The sequence below is a fragment of the Leishmania martiniquensis genome, chromosome 17 (assembly GCF_017916325.1).
Source record: "Leishmania martiniquensis isolate LSCM1 chromosome 17, whole genome shotgun sequence".
Classification (NCBI taxonomy): Eukaryota; Euglenozoa; class Kinetoplastea; order Trypanosomatida; family Trypanosomatidae; genus Leishmania; species Leishmania martiniquensis.
In genome coordinates, this window is record NC_090152.1 from 639,171 (window position 1) to 657,182 (window position 18,012).

An 18,012-nucleotide genomic window follows, 5' to 3' on the forward strand; every position below is an offset into this window, starting at 1 on the left:
CCCTTTCACGCTTTAGAAGCTATGCAGAAGGGCGAATCCTCTGTGTGCGGCTGCGGCCCGTACATGGCCGAGCCTCACGCGGCCCCGCGTTGGCGCAGCTCGACCGGCCATTGCACCGGCTATCGGCCATGCCCCATCGCGTTGAAGGGCTGCGAAAAGGGTGGCTGACCTGCGCATGTGGGGAGTCGGATTACGGATGATGCGCCCATCGAGCTGCGGGTGGAGGGGGTGCAGGCGCCACAGGGATGCGAGTATCCCTTGAGGGCCCTGCCCGCAGCACCTGGCTCGAGACGAGCTGTGCAGGTTCAGGAAAGCCGCCTGCGCCTGCTGCGAGGAGAAGTGGACGCTGGCTCGAGAAGAGCTATGGCGAGTCTGGGGACGCGCATATTAGGGTGCCGTTAAGGAACATCGTTGTGCACGGACACCTGCGACAGGGGATCTGCGTGCGCTCATGCCCATCGCTACCTCTGCGCACAATCAGGTGCACGCGCGCAAGATGCGGCGGCAAGGTGGCCGCACAGCTGGCACCAGGCGTCAAGCGGGCAGACGCGCCCCGCGACCCCGATGCTTTATCGCCAACATGGGCTTTGGGGGCTGGGGTCGGAGCAGCGAACGGGCGCGCACCCGCAGAACAGCAGAGGAGAACGGGTATCCGTCATCACAGGCTCAGCCCCAGGGAGTGCGGAAGGTGGGGCCGGGGTGTGCAACGGCGGAAACGGATGGGAACGGCGCAGTGACGACATGAAAGCGTGGCATTCCTGCACGCCCCCCTTTCCCCCCTCCCACACAACCGACACCCGCACGCGCCCGCTGAGCGGAGGGTGAGCGCCGCACAAGTGGAGGGACACGCGGGTCGGTTTCTACAGAATGCTTGGGGCGCGAGAACGCGGACACAGCCTCGCCGTCTCTGGGCGGGGTTCCGGCAACCCGCAGGCGCGCACGATAGCCCGGTAAAGGGGAGCGCATGCCACTCCAGCCTGTGTGCAGCGTGAGCGCGTCGCGTCGGCGACTGTACACATATGCGTGGCATCTCATCCGTGTGTCTCGTGCCGCTCGTGGGCAATGGCTGATGAGGAGCTGAGAGCGGGGCGAATGGCGACAGCGGCACTCGCCGTACACCCCTTACGCTGCACGGCCTGCCACAAATGCGGCAGTTGATGTGCAGATGGGCCACATGCGCTTTGCAGGCGTGTGCCGAGCAGCGCCGCCGGAAATGGGGCCTTCGGAGGGGGGAGGCCGCAGGCTGGTCCGGCGTCCTTCTCCGCAAAGAAAAGGCCGAACTGTCCCCCTTCGCTGTGGTGTCCCGCTGCGGGGGCGAAACGCTTGTCAGGAAACGGTGCGCGGGAATCGGCTGGAAATGGGACGGCGCGCCGGCTCGAGCGTCTTCCGGGACCGCTGTGACGGGCGGCCCGAGTCGGGATGGCTTCGGTTCAGCGATGTTGGCGTTCTCTCGAAAGGGGCGCGGGCGGCAGCTGTCTGGGCGGTCGCGTTGTTTGCCGCGTGGCCGACCGCTGCCCGCGGGTGTCCGGCGCGAGGCGGGCAAATGGTACCGAGGGGCCGCACCGAGAGCGCACCACGGACGCATCGCGGCGGTGACCGCGACTGACGCAGTGTGTCGCCTCTTTATCGGCGCGGCACGAGTCGGGGGCGAAGGGGGGTGCGCGTGAAGCGGACGACAGAGAGCGGGGCGCCATTGCAGAGAGGCGTAGGAGGTATGGCCCCTATTGCCACCATAAACTCAGTGAATCTCGGAGCGATGGCTCGCGCGTGCGAGGCCCATTTTTTCCCCTTTGCGTCTGTGTGCGGCCGCCGGAGCTGAGAGACTCAACACTCACATGAGCGGCACGTCCCCCCTCGCTACTGGCGCCAACCGGCAGCGCACAAAATGATGCAGCCAGCGCAGAACATTGCGACTCCGTGGGCGCACCTTCCCGACGTGGCCTCGTTGCTTGCGACAGCGAATGTGGCGGAAGGCTCGCCGAAGTGCTGAGAGGCGATGACGGGTACCAAGTCCAAAGGGCGATGGCTGGCGACACAGGGAGGCAAGACTGTAGGCCGGGAGGGGGACGGGTGGCGCCGTACCGTCTCACCAGCGCAGTCAACGTACATCTGCGCCTATCTATGCGTTCAAAAAAAAGCACGCGCTGCAAGCACACCAGTGCTTGGCCTTTGTGTCAGCAGATCGATGGCGACACATGTGCAGACCCGTTCATGACCCCGGAGCGTTTCCATCCACACTTCTCTCTCTGTCTCTCTCTCTCGCACCTCCTGCCGCCTCTGTGCCACACGCCGTAGAAGAGCAGAACCGATCTACACCAGATTGTTTTTTTTTTGTTGTACTTCCAGAGCCCCCCCCAAAGTGTGCGCATAGAGCTAAATGTCCGTGCTCGACATTGCTACTGAGGCAGAAAGGTCGAGTGCGGACAGCAAAGGGTTCGCAGAGCTGTACCATCAGCTGCTGCAAGATGGAGTGCAGCTGCAGAAGGAGCTGGAAGCGTATTATCTGCGCCAAGAGGGGTACATTCGCAAGCGAGTCGCAGTGCTAGATGAGATGCAAGAGAACATTGCTGATGAACGTCGGTGCTTGGAGATACAACATCAAGAGTGTCGCTCGCAGATCAGCGCGGCACGGAAGCAGGTGGTCAACTTTTTGTCAGATGAGCGGAAGGTGTCCCAGGCGGTCCAACACGCCCGACCTTCTCTTGCGGCGCAGGAGGCGGAGATCGACCAGCGTCTCGAGGAGCTGCAGAGGGAGAAGGAGAAGGAGGATGCCGCGCTGCTGAAAGCCATGGCGCGGCAGGAGGAGCTCGGCAGGCAGGAAGCTCTCCTTGCCTCGCGCGAGCGAGAGAAGTTCCTGGAGGAGCAGGACCTGCAGAAGGCGCTTATCGAGATGCGCTCCCTCAATCGTGAGATGGAGGAGCGGCGCAAGTCACTTCTACGTAAACACAACACGGTTGCTGAGTGGGATCGTAAGCTTGAATGCCGCGAGCGTGAGCTACTCAGCTGTCAGGATCAGCTGCGAGAGACCCTGAAGGCACTGGAGCAAGAGGAGACTGCGCTTGGAATTCACCCCGCTCAACGTACTGCTGTAGCCCCCGCTGTGTCGCAGCGAACAGTCATGGACGACCATGATATGTCCATTGACCACGACAGTGCATGTGAAGAAATCGACTATGAGGACTGAGCAGCATGCGCGGCTCTCCAATGGTGGCCGAGTGTGTGCCATCTTTGCAAGCAGCAGCACGCCAAAGAGGTGCAGAGGTATTGTTTGCTGTGCCTCCTCCGTCCGCTCCGCTGGTGTTGTGCTTCCCGTGTGCGCGATGTGTCGTCGGTGGGGATGCCGTCCGTGCCCTCTTAGTCTCATGTCCTCTTTATGTGGGCCTACACTTCTGCTTCCGGTGGGCGAGAGCAGCGGATTGGGTGAGGAGGAGAGGCTCGTGGACTGGCCCCTCTCAGGCGCTGACAGCCTCTAGGCTGATGGCGGCTGTACACGCCTCCATCAGCCCTCTCCCCGCTCGCGCCTCTCGTCAAAGAGGAGGACAAGAAAAGAACATCGCCTTCGTGGTCGTGCCGCCGCGATGATCTCTCGAGCATGTGCTCCTACGCTCACAAGAATCAAAAAGCTCAACCATACACGGCACAGAGGGTTTTGCTTTGGGGAGGGGCGGCGGTAATCAGCGATGAAGGCGAGGGTGCGCAGAAGCTGATGGTGAGTAAAATATGGTGACCATCGCCTGCTGTGCGCTCACCCAAATGTGGCTTGCACAGACGCTCGCCCTGAGAGGGTTCGACGTGCGTGGTGGATGCCGTTCCTTTCTTTGCTGTCATGTTCCTGCTGCTGAATTCACAACCTAATCCTGGTCTTCCTCGCGCACTGAACAGGACAGAAAGAGACACATCTCAGTACTGTTAGATCTTACACGCCTTTCATCACGTATATCATTTCCTCCTCCCCCCAACGGAAGAATGCGGGGAAGGCAGCGCGGCGCCACTAAACGCGACGCAGGGGCGCTCCAGCGGCGGGAGGATGTCTTTTTCAGACTTTCTCGATGGTCCCCGGCATCACTGAGCTCCTCCGCTTTTGAAGCGGTCGCGGCACATCTACAGGAGGAGGAGGCTCAGTGCACCTTTCTGCCTCGTGTGAACCACACGCACGATGCCGCACTGATGCACTGGGCTGCCGGCTCGAATGTGTTCACTCGTCTTTATGGCCACGCAAAGTGTCTGCAGCAACAGTGCGAAGAGGCGGCAGAGGCGAAGCGAAAAGCCGACGCCGCAGAGATTGACGAGTGGCACGCTACGTTTCCTCAGATGCCCTTCCCGAGGCACCTGTGCACCCGCCCCCGGGTGATAGAGGATCACGTCGTGGACTCTGCTACGGCTGGTGCGGCTCCGCCAGCCTTTCACCCGACGGCATCCACGCCCAAACGAAGAACGTGGATCGTCTCGGCCTTGCATGCAGAGCGACAATCTGCGCACGCTGCAGCCACAGACAGGAGCACACGCTCGGAGGACAGCAGGCCTTCTGTCGTTTCTCAGGAGTCGACCGTTCTCTCTGTTGCGCGGGCGAATGTGTGGCTTTCTCGCATGCGTATCGCCCATCGTTCTCGTGCGCATACCCGCAATGTGGGAAACGGCACAGCATCAGCCCCGTGAGTCTGCGTGCGAGGGCACGCAAGAAGCGCGGCTTCTCTTCTGTTCATGCACCATCGATGGTGCACTGCCGCTCCTACGAAGAGAACTTCACTGCGAGACCCTCATGGATCCTACCACGCGCACATGCGTGTTGCGCCGGTCGTGTGCTAGAGTGTCACCTCTACCGTTCTCTTGTGCGGCCGCCCGCTATTGTCGTCTTTCCGCTGCGCATCCTTTGTTACCACGATTCCGCTCCTCAGTGGTGCACACACTCCGAAGTGTGCCAACAGCAGCCTGGACAGATGCTTGGTGCAGCAAGCGAGTGAGATCCGTTGCATCCGCTCGTAGACGTGTGGATTCCTCAGGCAGCGAAGGAAGAGAAAGCGCGTTAGCCTTCACGAGGGCTGCGGTGTACGCTCGCTGATGTCACTGCTTCAGAAGTTCAGCCCTTCCCCCCTCGCCCTTTTCTACTTTCCCGCAGCTCTCCTTTACATCATTCTATATGCACTTCGAAAGCTGACTCGCGACGCCAGTGACAGCGGCGTGGGACACGAGCAGCGTGTCATGGGTCGGCCTCTCTCTTACGCAAAATCAAGTGCCGGCACCCTGCCGTCGAGTGCGACTGCATACTTGTGGTGTCTATAGATTGGTTTGAACCGGCACTTGGCCAACGACTCTCAGTCACAATGACGCTCTCGCCTGCTTCCTAGGGTTTTCCTTGTTGATCCAATACGCAGTCCACAGAATGAGCTCCCCTTACAGCCAAGCGCCTTCATGAGAGAGCGGAGTGCCGCAGGCGCCGCCGACTCGCGCCCGTGCTGTGCCTGTTGCGGTGTGTGTAGTTGGGCCATCCAGGCACGCCACATCGCCCAACGGCATCGTGAAAGGTGGAGGGCAAAGACAGGGCGCTGTCACGGTCAGCAATGCTCTTTCGAGGCGTGCTAAAGGAGGCGAAAGCGCCAACATTGTGCGTCCACGCTGTGGATCCAAGCGGGCGCGGTGTAGTGCATCTGAGTAAAGCAAGCGGTGGCCAGCCGAGCAGGAGTGCCATCCCCACAAGGCGTGAGGAAGCGCACACCAATGAGTCGCAAAGCGCATGCGTGGCGACATGCACGTCATCGCGTACGCTGGACCGGATGGGGCTGATGAGGCGTAGGTGCCGGATATGACAGAAGGTAGTCCATTCTGGCCGATCAGCGTCCAGCCGTGGGCCATGTGCGCATACAGGTATGTGCGGATGTGCTAGTGTGGTTGAATTGGACACATTCACTGAGGAATGAGTGCCTCACTGCACTGCCTAAGAGCACTGACGTTTACCTCTGGACCCCTTCGTAAAGAGCTCCTTCGCTGGGGCGCAAGGCCACCCCGTCGCTCGCAGCGGAGGCATTGCGCTTCTCGTCCATGTCGCCGCCTGATGCAGAAAGGCTCTCTCATCGCGTGGACCTTTGCCCTCTCTCTCCCTCTTGTCATTTCAACCGCCTCACCATCACCATCGAATATGCGCGCATCTGCTTGCCGTCAACATGCATCATGCAGTCGCCTCATAATCGACCGCAGAACTGCTTCCAAGATCGACGTCCACCATGCCGCCAACTCTGCCAGCGGAGCAGAGGCAGCCTGATTCCTTTTACGGGGCTTTGCCACCTTCCGTTGTGTCTCTGCAGGATGCACAGAAGGGGGACATCACGAATGTTCCCGATTTTGCAAGTCTCGCAGAGAACTCTCAAGAGTGCATCGAAGCGGAGCGCATCATCAAAACGACTCCATTTCGCTTCGTCATCCTCTCGCTGTTCGCCGCTTTCGGCTTCATCGACCAAGTCCAGTACGTCGCATTCGCCTCGATCACCCGAGAGACACAACAGTACTTCGGCGTTGGCTCTTTCGAGGTGAATCTCCTCAGCCTTCTGGTGCCCATCATTTACGTTGTGGGTGTGGCGCCGGGCTGCATTTTGTACAACAAGGCGGGTCTGCGCTACGGCATGATCATTGGGGCGGCATTGAACGCCTTTGCCTCCCTGCTTAAGTTCGTCGCCGTCTGGGCTCCCAAGTATCCTCTCCTCGTCATCGCCCAGGTGCTTGTGGCAGGTGGGCAGGTTCTTTTCCTTAGCCTGCCTACCCTTATCGCCGGCATTTGGTTTCCCCCAAAGGAGCGAACGGTGGCGACGGCGGTGGCCTCGCTGATGGGATTTGCCGGCATGGCGGTCGGCATGTTCTACTCTCCAAACGTCATCTCGCTACCGACCCGCAGCACTCGTAAGGAGTGGGCGGCGTCGATGGGGTCGCAATTTGGCTTTTCTGTTCTTGTTCTGTTGCTCATGGCGATGCTCGCAAGGGACAGACCGAAATACCGCCCGTCGCTGACGTCTACGGAGCACTATAAGCTGCCGCTTCTCAAGTTTCTGAAGTCGCAGTTTCGAGACTTTAACTTTCTGCGATTGACCATCGCATTCGGTCTCATTACAGGATTCCTCACCGCTGTCGCCGCGGTACTGGCCCAGCTCTTGGAGCCATTTGGCATTAGCGAAACCAAGTCCGGCATTCTTGCCTTCGCCGGCATTTTAGGCGGCGCCGCCAACTGCGCACTCATTGGCTACTTCGTCGACCGAACGCACTTCTACAAGTACACCGCCGTCACACTGACTACTGCGTCGACAGTGCTGCTGCTTTTGACGACTACTTTTACCAAAACGATCAGCAATTCAGCCGCGCTGATAATTGCATTGTATGTTCTTGTGCCGCTTCTTGAGTTTCTGGTGCTGCCCATTGTCCCAGTGGTGATGGAGCTGTCGGTAGAGTTGACGTACCCCTGCCCCGAGACGGTCTCATCCACCATTGTCCTTGCTTCGATGTGCTTCTTTTCGTTCGTTGGCATTATCGTCTTCTCCATCGTCCTCACTGACACGCCGACAGTGGACAGAAGCTTCTACGTTCTCCTCATCACGTTGATTACGGCGGTCATTAGCATTGCCATCCTCTTCTTCGTGGAAGAGAAGCTGCGCCGAAAGGCCGAGGACGATGACTTTTTCGAGACTCAGAACATGCACGCGTCGGAGGACGTCGAGCGCCTCACCGTGTAAACGGTCGATTTCTCCACTTTTGGAACAGACAGGCGAGCACGTACACCATTGTGGTGCAGTCTTTTTGTCGTTGCTCACGCACCGAACGAGCTGGAAAAAAATGTCCCTGACGTGCCCAGTACTGTGCGTATTCCTTTTCCGCCTTCCTGTCGTCTCACTTCATGTGTGTCTGTCTCTCTGTGTGTGTGTGTCTTCGTGTGTGTCTTCGCTTTCTTCGGTTCCGTACTGCAAAACGCTCATTTCCTCTCATTGCCTTCCCACCGTGCCTCAGAGCAGATAGGCACTTTTTCTTTTGTTTGTTTGTGTTCGCTTCACTGCCGCCGTCATGCTGTCCTCTTCACAGTGGCGGTGGCCAAGCAGCACCTCCGCGCTGCATCCCAGCGCCCAGTACCCCGCCCGGCGCGGGTGAGCCCAGGCAGCCCTCTCCCTCGCCCACCTCCCTGCCGATGCCGATGCCCTTCTGGCGCTATCGGGGTCCAGCGCCGACGGCGCGGGGGAGGTGGGAGCGACTGGTCGCCACCAATGTCCAGGGGCGAGACCCTGGACAGATTGGCGCGGGAGTGGCCTGCAGCCGTCCAGCTGATGGCCAGCGCGTGAGCGTGGCCCCAGCGCATCCCGCCCAGCCCCTCACGGTGCCTGCTGCTGGCGGTGAGGAGTGTGGGCCGCCCGCGAGGGGTGTAAGCCGCGCCTGCGGGCATGGCAGGATGGGGGTGGCTTTGGGGCGACCTGGGCTGCGCGCTGCGTCTGAGGCCGGGCTGGAAGACGTGTCTACGCGCTGCTGTCGGTACCCCACGAGGCGGATGGGGCGTGTGAAAGCCTTTGCTGCATGCGGTTGAGCGCCGCCGTCTACTTGATGCGGCTCTACCTTTTTTCTTCTCCTTTGCTGTTCCCTTGAGAGTCGTTGTACACCGCCGGCTCAGAGATCGATAGAAGAGTAGAAAGCGGAAGCGGTCGAAAAACGGCGCATCGAGGCGCCGTCGAAAATCATTTCAGTAGTCAACAGAGGTGTTGGGTCGCGGGAGGCGCGGTGAGGGGACGTGGGAGGACGACAGAGAGGAATCAAAAGAGGAGTGCCCATCGTGACATGAGTCATGCTCCTCCCAAAACGTGTGCCACACCCCAACCGGCACACCGTTTCCTCACTGTGTAGGGTGCGCCTGGGAAAAGGAGATTTGCTTTTTTTTCTCCCCGAGTTGACGCATTCCTAAACCGATGGCGACTCCGCTGCATGCTTCCATCTTCAGGAGCTTCGCGTCTTGATGGACTCCTCTGTTTAGCCGCCCCCCTTTACTCACTCTTTTACCTGTCGACCGTTGTGCTGATTGACGTCCATACTGTGGCACCATACAGGAATGATGTGTGCCGTTCCTTGTGTCTGCGCGTGTGTCTGCATGTTTCTGCCTCCGCATGTGCGCCCGTAGGGCTGGTGGGGCGGACAATCGAGTGGCAGCCGCCTCTTCGCACCCGCTCACCGCCTTTTGCTGTGCATCTTGTCACCATTCCTCATCGCTGGTACTGCCCCATGCAGTTCCTTTTTCTGGCCACCTCTCGCATCGACAACTTTCACAGACGGAGCCCGGCACACATGAAAAACGCAAGCAAGGATGACACTGCCTTTTCTTCGATGAAGCCCACACGTGCCGGGTGCCGCGCGCGCTCTCGTTTCGTAGGGAGCCGACCGGTGCAGGGTACCTGGTTCTTGCTGGTGTGCCTCAGCACTGGAATGGCGGTGGCGATACAACCTCGCTACGACATGGGCGCTGCGACCTACAGAACTCTGCATGGGCTACCAGTAGTTTGCCTGGCGTTTTTTTTGGGTGCGCATGATTTCAGTAATCGTTGCCTGTGGGCTCATCAGGGGCTCTCATGGCTTTCTGCGCAGCATATGGGGCTTGTTCGGGGTTGCAGTGAACGTGATCGGCCTCCTGCAGGTGATTCCTTCGACCTTCCACATCCGCTCGATGTGCACCTTTGCGGCAGCGCGCCCGTTGCGCTTTTTTTGCCTTTCTTCCCTGGTTGAAGCAGCCGTTCGTCCCCCTGGGGCGCGCCTTTCTTGGCTTGCTCGACATGGAGATAACCCTGGGGCTGTCCTTCATGGCGCTGGCACTTGTTGTCGTCCTGTCGGTGGGTCAATAGCTCGACCAGCGCTGTTACATCACGCATGACACCGCCTCCCGCTTGTACGCAAACGTGACGTTGCCCTTTCTGCTGCGGAGTCTCTCGACAGCCTGCAGCATGGGGTTCTTGTGTCCGGTCGTTTCTGCAGATCTGATGCTGCAGTGCCTCGCCATCCCAAATGCTGCTCACGGTCGCTTCTTTACGCGCCGCAATGTCGGAGCCGTGCTTCACTCACGTTCATGGTCATGTGGTTTGAGAACTTGGAGGTCATCATGAACGCCAAAGGCGCTGGCGCTGCAGTGTACCTTGTAACTGTCGCCCTCGCCGCCTTATTCTTTGTGGCGCTCTTCACAAGCAGCGTGCCAAGCCCCAACACAACCCGTGAGACCTGCTGTGCGCCCTGTCGCGCGAAGAAACCTGTCCCCCACAGCGTGGCAGCGGCAGGGCCGCGGCGTACAGACTTCACCAGCGCGTTCGCACATGACACAGGAACTCTCAGTGCGGCCGGCGCACCTGTCTCAACAACCTGTTTCCGCAGAAGGTCACCGAGAGGTGGACAACGATGCATATCAGCGAAGCCTATTGGTTGCCAATGACGGCTGCAGGTTTGTGGCGATGGGTATTTGCTGCATCCCCTCAGAGAGCGGCGCTGTCGCGCGTGACTGCCCCTGCCACGTGCGTGACTTTACGCGCGATTTTCAGGTGCGGGGACTTAGGGCAGCACTGCATGCTTCTGAGGCAACCACCACTGCCAGCGCTGGAGGTGCACCCACGCTTCTTGTCATAGTGCCTCTGGTGAAAAGCGTGCCTTTTGCGGTTCTGCTCATGGTGCTTTCCGTTATCGCGATTGTACTGCTCGCGGTCGTGTCCACGTCCACGCCGGACTCCGCGACCCGCATGCTTCACTTCATTTGTGCAGCACTGGCGATTATCTTTATCGTCCCTGTCGTACTGCGGTTCCGTGCCGATGGCGCGGAACCAACCCTGGCTGATATCTGCAACATCGCGGACGTTCTCGGCGCCGTGAGTGGCGTTGTCGAGGAGGCCACTTCGTCCCTTTTACATTATCGTGTCGTTGGCGTGGTGCGAGTGCTGCGCTACGTCCGCGTTGCAAACTATCTTTTGCCTGCTGTACCAATACGGGTATCACTTTACAGCTCTCATCGGTCCTCTTTTTCTATGCTCCACCCTTACGCTGTACGCCTCGATGAGCATGCAGCCCTTTGCAGGAAACTATGACAGCAGCAGCCCCGGCGCCAATACGACATGGTGGCTTGAACACAATCTGGGGCGCATTGCTGGCTTGTGTGCTTGCCTTCACAGGAGACAGGTGGACACGCTACCTGCTCGCGGTGAGCGAGGGCGGCAATATCACAACTGGCTCGCTGCTCTCTCTGGTGATGTTCAGTGCACTGGGCTCTTCTCCCATTATACCCGGGCGGCACGACATGGCCCAGGACGTGGGCGCACGCCGCCATGATGCGTTCCCGCAGCTAATCCGGCTACCTCCGCTTCAAAGCGACAGCGCCATCGCTCCAATCGCTGTCGCGAGTGGTTCCCGGAGTGGTGATGAATTGTCCCCCTCACCAGACGGCGGCTTCAGAGCGGATCGGTGACCATGGCGTCGCGCTCGAGGCCACAGAGATCCCGGTGTGACCACGAAGAAGTGCTTTCGCGTACACGGGGACACCTTTCTGCTTTTGAGTCCTGCTAGCGCCGTGCGTCTCCTGCTGCGGCGCGTGCTTGCATCGCCCCTTTACACACTCGTCTGCACTCTGTGTGTGGCGACCGGCGTTGTCGCTCTCTTCTTGGAGAGGCGCCCGCTTGGTGACAAGACCAAACACACCCTCCGCCTATTCAGCGTTGCCTCCCTGGCGGTGTACGGCGCGGAGATCGCTATGAAGTGGGCTGCCTACGGGGTCTTAGCCCCCAGTGCGCACCGCGGCGAGGCAGACGAGCGGAAGGGCAACATACAGCGCATGGCGGCCTACTTTCGGTACGCGCTCGACTGGGTCGATTTCGCCTCCGAGGGTCTCTCCCTTGGCGCCATTGTCTACGCCCCTCCTCTCCGCGTCGGTCGGGCCATTCGCACCGTCCGTCTCTTCACGACGCAGAAACGTCCGAACAGGTCGCTCGTAGATCTCGTGACGCTTCTGCAGCACACACTGAGGGCCGCACCGCTGATATTCTTTGTGGCGTTTGCAGTAGCCGCCATGCCGATCTTTGCGGACGGTCTCATTCCCCTGCACCGACACGTCCTTGACAGACTCGACCATGCGCGCTCGGGACTTGAGTGCCACAGTTGTGAGCTACACCAGCTCGACTACCATTGCGCAGAAACACCGGAGAGAGCGGCTTTCCACTATGACGCCCTCGGACCAGCACTTTTGTCGGTATTCGCGATGACGACGATCAACCATTGGGGCGGCTTTGCCGACGACACGATGGCGATCAGGAGCACGTTGATGTCGTACAGCCACTCGGGCTACCATGTGCTCTAGTTCATTGTAGCCGTACTGCCTCTCCGCTTCCCTGCGGTCCGTACTCCATCGACCGTCTTGGTGGTGGAGCTGCGGTGCGTCGCGGTAGCGCCTCTGTATATGGCACAGCGCACGCCGAGGCAGGCTCGCTTTCTTGTTTCATAAAAGCGCATCGCCTACATAACCCAACGAAGGCGTCTCGTTACACCATCACACAGCGCTGCAAGTCTAGTGTGCCACCGCCTACTTTCGGCTCAGCCAGCCCACTGGCCCATCACCCCGCTCAGCTTTGTTATGCAGGCTGTGCTAGTGGTTGCGTGCGGATTTGTGGGTGCCACGCAGGCGGGCGAGCTGCTATGACGAAGGCGCATAATTTTGTCAGTAGACTGCGTCGCGGTTGCGCTATGCGGGGAGGAGGTGCTGCTGTACTTTCGCGCCTATGTCATGCGGCACCTCACTCAGGCGCCGCACGCGGCGAATGTAGTGCTCATCGATCTCATTGTTGTGGGCGTCGCGTCGCTGCTGCTGCAGTTTATGCGCGTCGTGATCTTTGTCAAGTTGGCCAAGAAAGCGAGCAGTGGCATGGCGCTGCTACCGGAAATACGCCACAAACGCATGCTGCTGAGCTCTAGCGCCATCGGTGTGCTCGTCCTCTTCATGTACGCAGCCGTGGGCACGCCGTTGCTTGGCAACATCACCCCTGACGGCGTGTACCTCTCCGAGATGCGCAACTTCAGCACCGTTGTGGGTTCGCTGCTGATACTGGTGGACTGCAGCACCTTCGATCAGTGGCACGTTGTTATGTAGGCGTGTTTTTTACGGGGCTGCGTGCCACAGTGACACCTCAACCACGTGTGGCCACACGTACACTGCCGTCATCTTTGTCTCCTTCATCGTCATTGAAAGCCTCGTTGTGGGACAGCTCCTGCTCGCATCGTTCGTTGTCCCTTTTGCGGTGCCTCTCTTCGGCGGCGTTATTCAGCCGTTTATCGAGGTGCGGCGCACCTGGCACAGCGGCGGCGGAGCCGGCCCGTCTGCCTCTGACTTCGGCAATTTTTTAGCCATGCTTTCTCGTTCTCCTGCTAGCTTCACGGAGGGCATCCACCGCAAGAGTGCCAGCGATGCCGAGCTTATTGCGTTTCTGTCCTCGCTGCGCCTTCCTCTCGATGGGCACGCGAAAGTGCGCTATGGGGACGTGCTTTGCAGCTGTGCGTACCACATGTACAAGATTCAGCTAATTGAGGCGTGCCCGGGCTCGTGTGCGCGCTCGAGTATCCTGCCTTTCTGCCAGTGGATGCTACAGTCAGCTGTTACGCCGGATGTACGGCGATGACGTGTCTCGTCTGGCGCAGGCCAAAATAGATGGCATGTGCCATCTCAGCCTTAAGATGTGGGCGCCATCGCTTCCGCCTGACGGCGTTGCCGACTACGACGTGTTCCACCGCAACAAAGACGATCTTTTCGTACCTAATGGTGCCTTGCCCATCCCCAACTCCAACGCCTTTCTCTACGCGTTTCCCGAAGACGGCAGTGCCTTTCAGCCCACTTCATCGTAGATAGGGGCAAAGCGGAGGAAAGCTGGAGCAGCTGAATCCGACATGGAGTACTGTGTGTACGTATGTGTAGCTCTAAACATGAGCGCGTTGGGCAGTTCCCACGCACCTGTAAATACTTGTCGGCCATGTCCAGCAGCAAACACAAATGGGATGGCAACCACACGCCACCACTGAAGCAAAGCCACTCGATGCGGGGCGGAGCGGAATCGGAGGTCAGGCCGAGGAACCACAGCTCTCCGCAATTACGCAGAACATATAAAGGCGGAAGCCCGTACGGTCTAGTCTGTGTACGCCGCCGCTTCAAACCGGTTCATCCTGTGGCTACTTTTACGTACCCCTTCCCCCACTTAATGTCCCGAGAGCAAGTTCTGTGAGCAATTCGTCCAAGTAAAAGACTCCAATCTCACGACCCCCCCTCAATCTCACTTGCTCTTTCATTATGTGCTATCCATATACACTTCCTTCTGTCTTGCTCTATGTCTCTTTTCATCCCCTTTTTCTTCGGGCTGCTCTCCTCCTCTTTTGTCGGTGGTGCGGTCACGCCATGTCCGACCCACTGCATAGATCCACAGCGGCAGAGGACACGGAGGAGCGCCCGTGCTATGAGGGGGAAGCCACATCTCGCCTGCATACGCGAACACACACCTGCATCAGTCGCGCTGCCCACTGCTTCGGCGGAATGAACGATTTCTCTTTCTTTTTTTTGCAGCTCCGCAAGCAAGCTCTCACGGCACAGCTGATTCGTGATACGCTCGATTTTTCAAAGCCCCATGCTGAAGAGGGAGTTCTCTTCAGTTGGCGTTGGCACTTCTTCCTTGGGACGCTGCCGATGCCAGAGGGAGATGCCGTGCCGCTTGATGAGTGCCGCGCCGCTTGCGCGCAATGGCATGAGCAATGGCAGGACGCGGGCCGCCGGCTCAATCAGTCGATACGGGACGTGCCGCGCAGAACCGGCAAAGCAGTCACATTTAGTGAATCGAGTACGGACAGCGAGGACGCATTGACACCGCCCTCCTCAGCTGCTATCGCCGATGCCTTGACCTCCGCCAGGGAGGCGAGCGTAGTGAACCCACTCGTTCCTTCCTCGGAGAGTTGCTACGCTCTGCAGTTTGAGGCAGACAAGGTGCGACAGGCAGTGGAGAAGGACATGAGCCGCTTCTGCTGGGATGACCCCCCTTTTGACGACGTGGGCGCCAAGGAAACTGTGGCGGACATTCTGCTCAAGTACAGCATCTTGGAGGGCAAAGAATACATGCAGGGATTCCACGAGATCGTGGCGTTCCTCTACTACGCTTGCCATCGAGACAAGATCATGGGCGAGCGGTTCATTCGAGAGCACCCGGCGCTGCGCTCGGACGCCTTCTTCAAGTTGTTTGAGATGGTGTACGCCGATTTGCCAGCTACTGTGTATGCTCTCTTCCGGCGCATCCTTGGAGACGAAGACGGTGGCATGTCCCTCGCCAAATGGTACTACGTCGAGAGCTATAGCGGCCAGAGTGGAGTGGTGGCAGCCTGCCACCGGGTGCAGCAGGATCTCCTCTCGCGCGTGGATCCTGCGCTGCAGCACTTGCTGAACGCCGTGTACGGCATCGAAAGTGTAATTTATCTTGTACGCTGGCTGCGCCTTCTCTTCTTGCGTGAATTTTCTCCTGAGCAAGCGCTGCGGATCTGGACCACGGTGTTCTGCGAGCGCTACCTCGTAGTTGAAGAGCAGAGGGCTCCATTCATCTTGGACAAGAGCGTTGCACTGTACTTTGCCGTCGAGATGCTCCGACATATCCACGGCGCCCTGGCCACCGATCATGAAAGGGCGCTGCAGTTACTGATGAAGTACCCGGCGACCACGCATGTGAACGATATGCTATACGCAGCTGCTTTGAACAATTGTGACTCGCCTCTTTCTCGCTACGCGACGGCGCCACGGCTTGTCGACCCGAAAGATGCGCCCGTGCTGCCGGCGGAGGTGACTGTGCGGCAAGGCGAACTGCTGTCCCGCGTTATCGGCAACCTGGAGCGCTACTGGCTCCGTGAGACGAGGGCCACGGCGGACGAGGAGGAGTTGACGGCAGAGATTTACGTTCAGTCGATCGCCCAGCTTAAAAAGGTGCGCGATGTTCTACTTTACGGCATGGGCAACTGAGCTGGACTCCCCTTCTCTGAGACCGTCGAAGCGCTTTGGACAGCAGGCACATACAAATTCACGTGCGCAGGGCTGTGGTTCCAGCTACCAAGCCCCCCCCCTTGAGACACCACAGTGCTCTCTACTCCCCAAGTGGCAAGCGAGAGTGCTGGAGCGACAATGAGAGAGACGCAGGTTTTTGTGGCTCTTTGGGGAGAGGCAGTTGCCCTTTGGTACGTAGGTGCGCTGCGGAGGCGTGCCGCTCGCTTGAAACGCTCATGGTACTCTGCTGCGTCTCTCACTGCATCTGGGGAAACGCACACTAAACGGACCCTCTCTCTCGATGGCCTTTACGAGCATTCATGCTGCCGTGGGTGACACCTGTCGCACTTCTCTCGCGTCGCCAACTCCTCTTCTCGGCTTCTCATCGCCGCCGCCTCTGCATCCCACCTGCGTGCGTGCACCGTCTAAGCATTGCAGATGATTTCTCCTTCTTGTGAAGTATGATAGACCGCCTCCCTTCCTTTCTCATTACGGTCCTCGCAGTCCCCTCTCTCCCTTGGTGATTAGAGTGGGTGCGCGTGCACATCTCCGACTTTTTTTTTGCGGTATGCATCGCAGTATCGAAACCACAGCGGAGCATCACTGCACCTACCCTCCTTCCCGGTTAGCGCACCCGTTAGTCAACGGAGTCATCACATCGCCATCGTTTTTCTCCGCTTCCTCTGGATATTACCCTCCCTCTTCTCTTTTGGTTCTTTAGCCCCATGTCGGGTGCACCTGGGCCGACGAGGGCCGTACTGATGGTCAACCTAGGGACTACGACAGCACCGACTGCGCCAGCGATTCGCCGCTTCCTGCGCGAGTTCCTCTCTGACCGCCGCGTGATTGACGTGCCGCGCTTTGTGTGGCTCTCCATCCTCTACGTCTTCATCCTGCCCTTTCGCCCCCGCAGGATTGCTCCGCTGTACAAATCTATTTGGATCCACAAACACTCTGGTGTCGCCATCAATGGAAGAACAGAAGGATCGCCTCTGACACTCTACTCGGAAAGCCTCGCTGCCAAAGTGCAGGCAGCAGTGGAGAAGAGGTCTGGCGGGTCTGTTGTGGCGCGACACGCGATGCGCTATGGCGAGAAGAGCATCTCGTCGACCCTCACGGCGCTACACGACGAATTCCCAACGGTCCGCGAGCTGTTCGTTCTCCCATTGTTCCCGCAATACACCTCCACGACGTCCGCCAGCATTTATGACGAAGTCTTCAAGTTCTACACTAATACAAAGCGCCGCTGCATCCCAGGTGTGCGAACGATTAGGGACTATGCCGAACACCCGCTCTACATCGAGGCCCTCGGAGCGAGACTCTTGAGCAGCATCAAGGCTTACATCACTGCCAAGGCTGGCGATGGCAAGGAGTGGAGGTCGGCTCTGGCTGAGCAGCTCCCAGAGATCGGCATCGTCGTCACGTACCACAGCATCCCTGTCCGCTACGTCGAGGAGCACGATGACTACCCGAAGCGTTGCGAGGCCACCACATCGGCCATCAAGGCCTACCTCGAGGCAGAATCTGGCATCTCCTTCAGCGATTGCCTCGTCCATGTCTACCAGTCCCAGTTCGGCAATCAGCCATGGCTTGGTCCTACCCTGACAGCTGCTGTTGCTGCCTTTCCACTCCCTGCCCAGGATGTCAGGAAGCAGGCCTTCAGTGATGCTCACCACAACAAGGCCCTCTTGACTAAGGAGGCCAAGGTTTGCTTTGCCATTGCGCCGGGCTTCGCTGTGGACTGTGTGGAGACGCTGAGCGAGATCCAGCTGGAGGCTGCCGAGGAGTTCAAAAAGAACGGTGGCGAGGAGCTTATTTACGTTCCGTGCCTCAACGACACCGACGCTCACGTCGATGTGCTCACCTCCCTTTTTGGTGTATAAGTTGGTATTGAAACACCGCCCTTTGTTTTTTTTCTGTGTGTGTGTGTGGGGGAAGGCTCCTAATCCGCCTTGCCACCTCTCTATCGCCCCCCGTTAAATTAT

At 59.0% G+C, this 18,012-nt stretch overlaps 9 protein-coding genes across 9 annotated transcripts; all 9 read left to right on the plus strand.

Moving 5' to 3' along the window:
- Positions 1 to 2,377: 2,377 nt before the first annotated feature.
- On the plus strand, positions 2,378 to 3,184 carry LSCM1_05623 (uncharacterized protein; the record flags this gene model as incomplete). Its single annotated transcript, XM_067323071.1, has 1 exon — positions 2,378 to 3,184. One exon carries the CDS (start codon positions 2,378 to 2,380, stop codon positions 3,182 to 3,184), a length of 807 nt encoding a protein of 268 aa, XP_067179706.1.
- Positions 3,185 to 3,966: 782 nt separating this feature from the next.
- Positions 3,967 to 4,656, plus strand: LSCM1_05624 (uncharacterized protein; the record flags this gene model as incomplete). The annotated part of the gene is made up of 1 exon (XM_067323072.1): positions 3,967 to 4,656. The coding sequence occupies one exon, from the start codon at positions 3,967 to 3,969 to the stop codon at positions 4,654 to 4,656; it is 690 nt and encodes a 229-aa protein (XP_067179707.1).
- A 1,562-nt stretch (positions 4,657 to 6,218) lies between these two features.
- LSCM1_05625 (uncharacterized protein) lies at positions 6,219 to 7,712 on the plus strand (the record flags this gene model as incomplete). Its single annotated transcript, XM_067323073.1, has 1 exon — positions 6,219 to 7,712. The coding sequence occupies one exon, from the start codon at positions 6,219 to 6,221 to the stop codon at positions 7,710 to 7,712; it is 1,494 nt and encodes a 497-aa protein (XP_067179708.1).
- Positions 7,713 to 9,234: 1,522 nt separating this feature from the next.
- LSCM1_05626 (uncharacterized protein) lies at positions 9,235 to 9,732 on the plus strand (the record flags this gene model as incomplete). The annotated part of the gene is made up of 1 exon (XM_067323074.1): positions 9,235 to 9,732. One exon carries the CDS (start codon positions 9,235 to 9,237, stop codon positions 9,730 to 9,732), a length of 498 nt encoding a protein of 165 aa, XP_067179709.1.
- A 578-nt stretch (positions 9,733 to 10,310) lies between these two features.
- On the plus strand, positions 10,311 to 11,069 carry LSCM1_05627 (uncharacterized protein; the record flags this gene model as incomplete). Its single annotated transcript, XM_067323075.1, has 1 exon — positions 10,311 to 11,069. The coding sequence occupies one exon, from the start codon at positions 10,311 to 10,313 to the stop codon at positions 11,067 to 11,069; it is 759 nt and encodes a 252-aa protein (XP_067179710.1).
- Positions 11,070 to 11,728: 659 nt separating this feature from the next.
- Positions 11,729 to 12,331, plus strand: LSCM1_05628 (uncharacterized protein; the record flags this gene model as incomplete). The annotated part of the gene is made up of 1 exon (XM_067323076.1): positions 11,729 to 12,331. The coding sequence occupies one exon, from the start codon at positions 11,729 to 11,731 to the stop codon at positions 12,329 to 12,331; it is 603 nt and encodes a 200-aa protein (XP_067179711.1).
- A 423-nt stretch (positions 12,332 to 12,754) lies between these two features.
- LSCM1_05629 (uncharacterized protein) lies at positions 12,755 to 13,117 on the plus strand (the record flags this gene model as incomplete). The annotated part of the gene is made up of 1 exon (XM_067323077.1): positions 12,755 to 13,117. The coding sequence occupies one exon, from the start codon at positions 12,755 to 12,757 to the stop codon at positions 13,115 to 13,117; it is 363 nt and encodes a 120-aa protein (XP_067179712.1).
- A 1,428-nt stretch (positions 13,118 to 14,545) lies between these two features.
- LSCM1_05630 (uncharacterized protein) lies at positions 14,546 to 16,006 on the plus strand (the record flags this gene model as incomplete). The annotated part of the gene is made up of 1 exon (XM_067323078.1): positions 14,546 to 16,006. The coding sequence occupies one exon, from the start codon at positions 14,546 to 14,548 to the stop codon at positions 16,004 to 16,006; it is 1,461 nt and encodes a 486-aa protein (XP_067179713.1).
- A 746-nt stretch (positions 16,007 to 16,752) lies between these two features.
- On the plus strand, positions 16,753 to 17,910 carry LSCM1_05631 (uncharacterized protein; the record flags this gene model as incomplete). Its single annotated transcript, XM_067323079.1, has 1 exon — positions 16,753 to 17,910. One exon carries the CDS (start codon positions 16,753 to 16,755, stop codon positions 17,908 to 17,910), a length of 1,158 nt encoding a protein of 385 aa, XP_067179714.1.
- Positions 17,911 to 18,012: the final 102 nt, after the last annotated feature.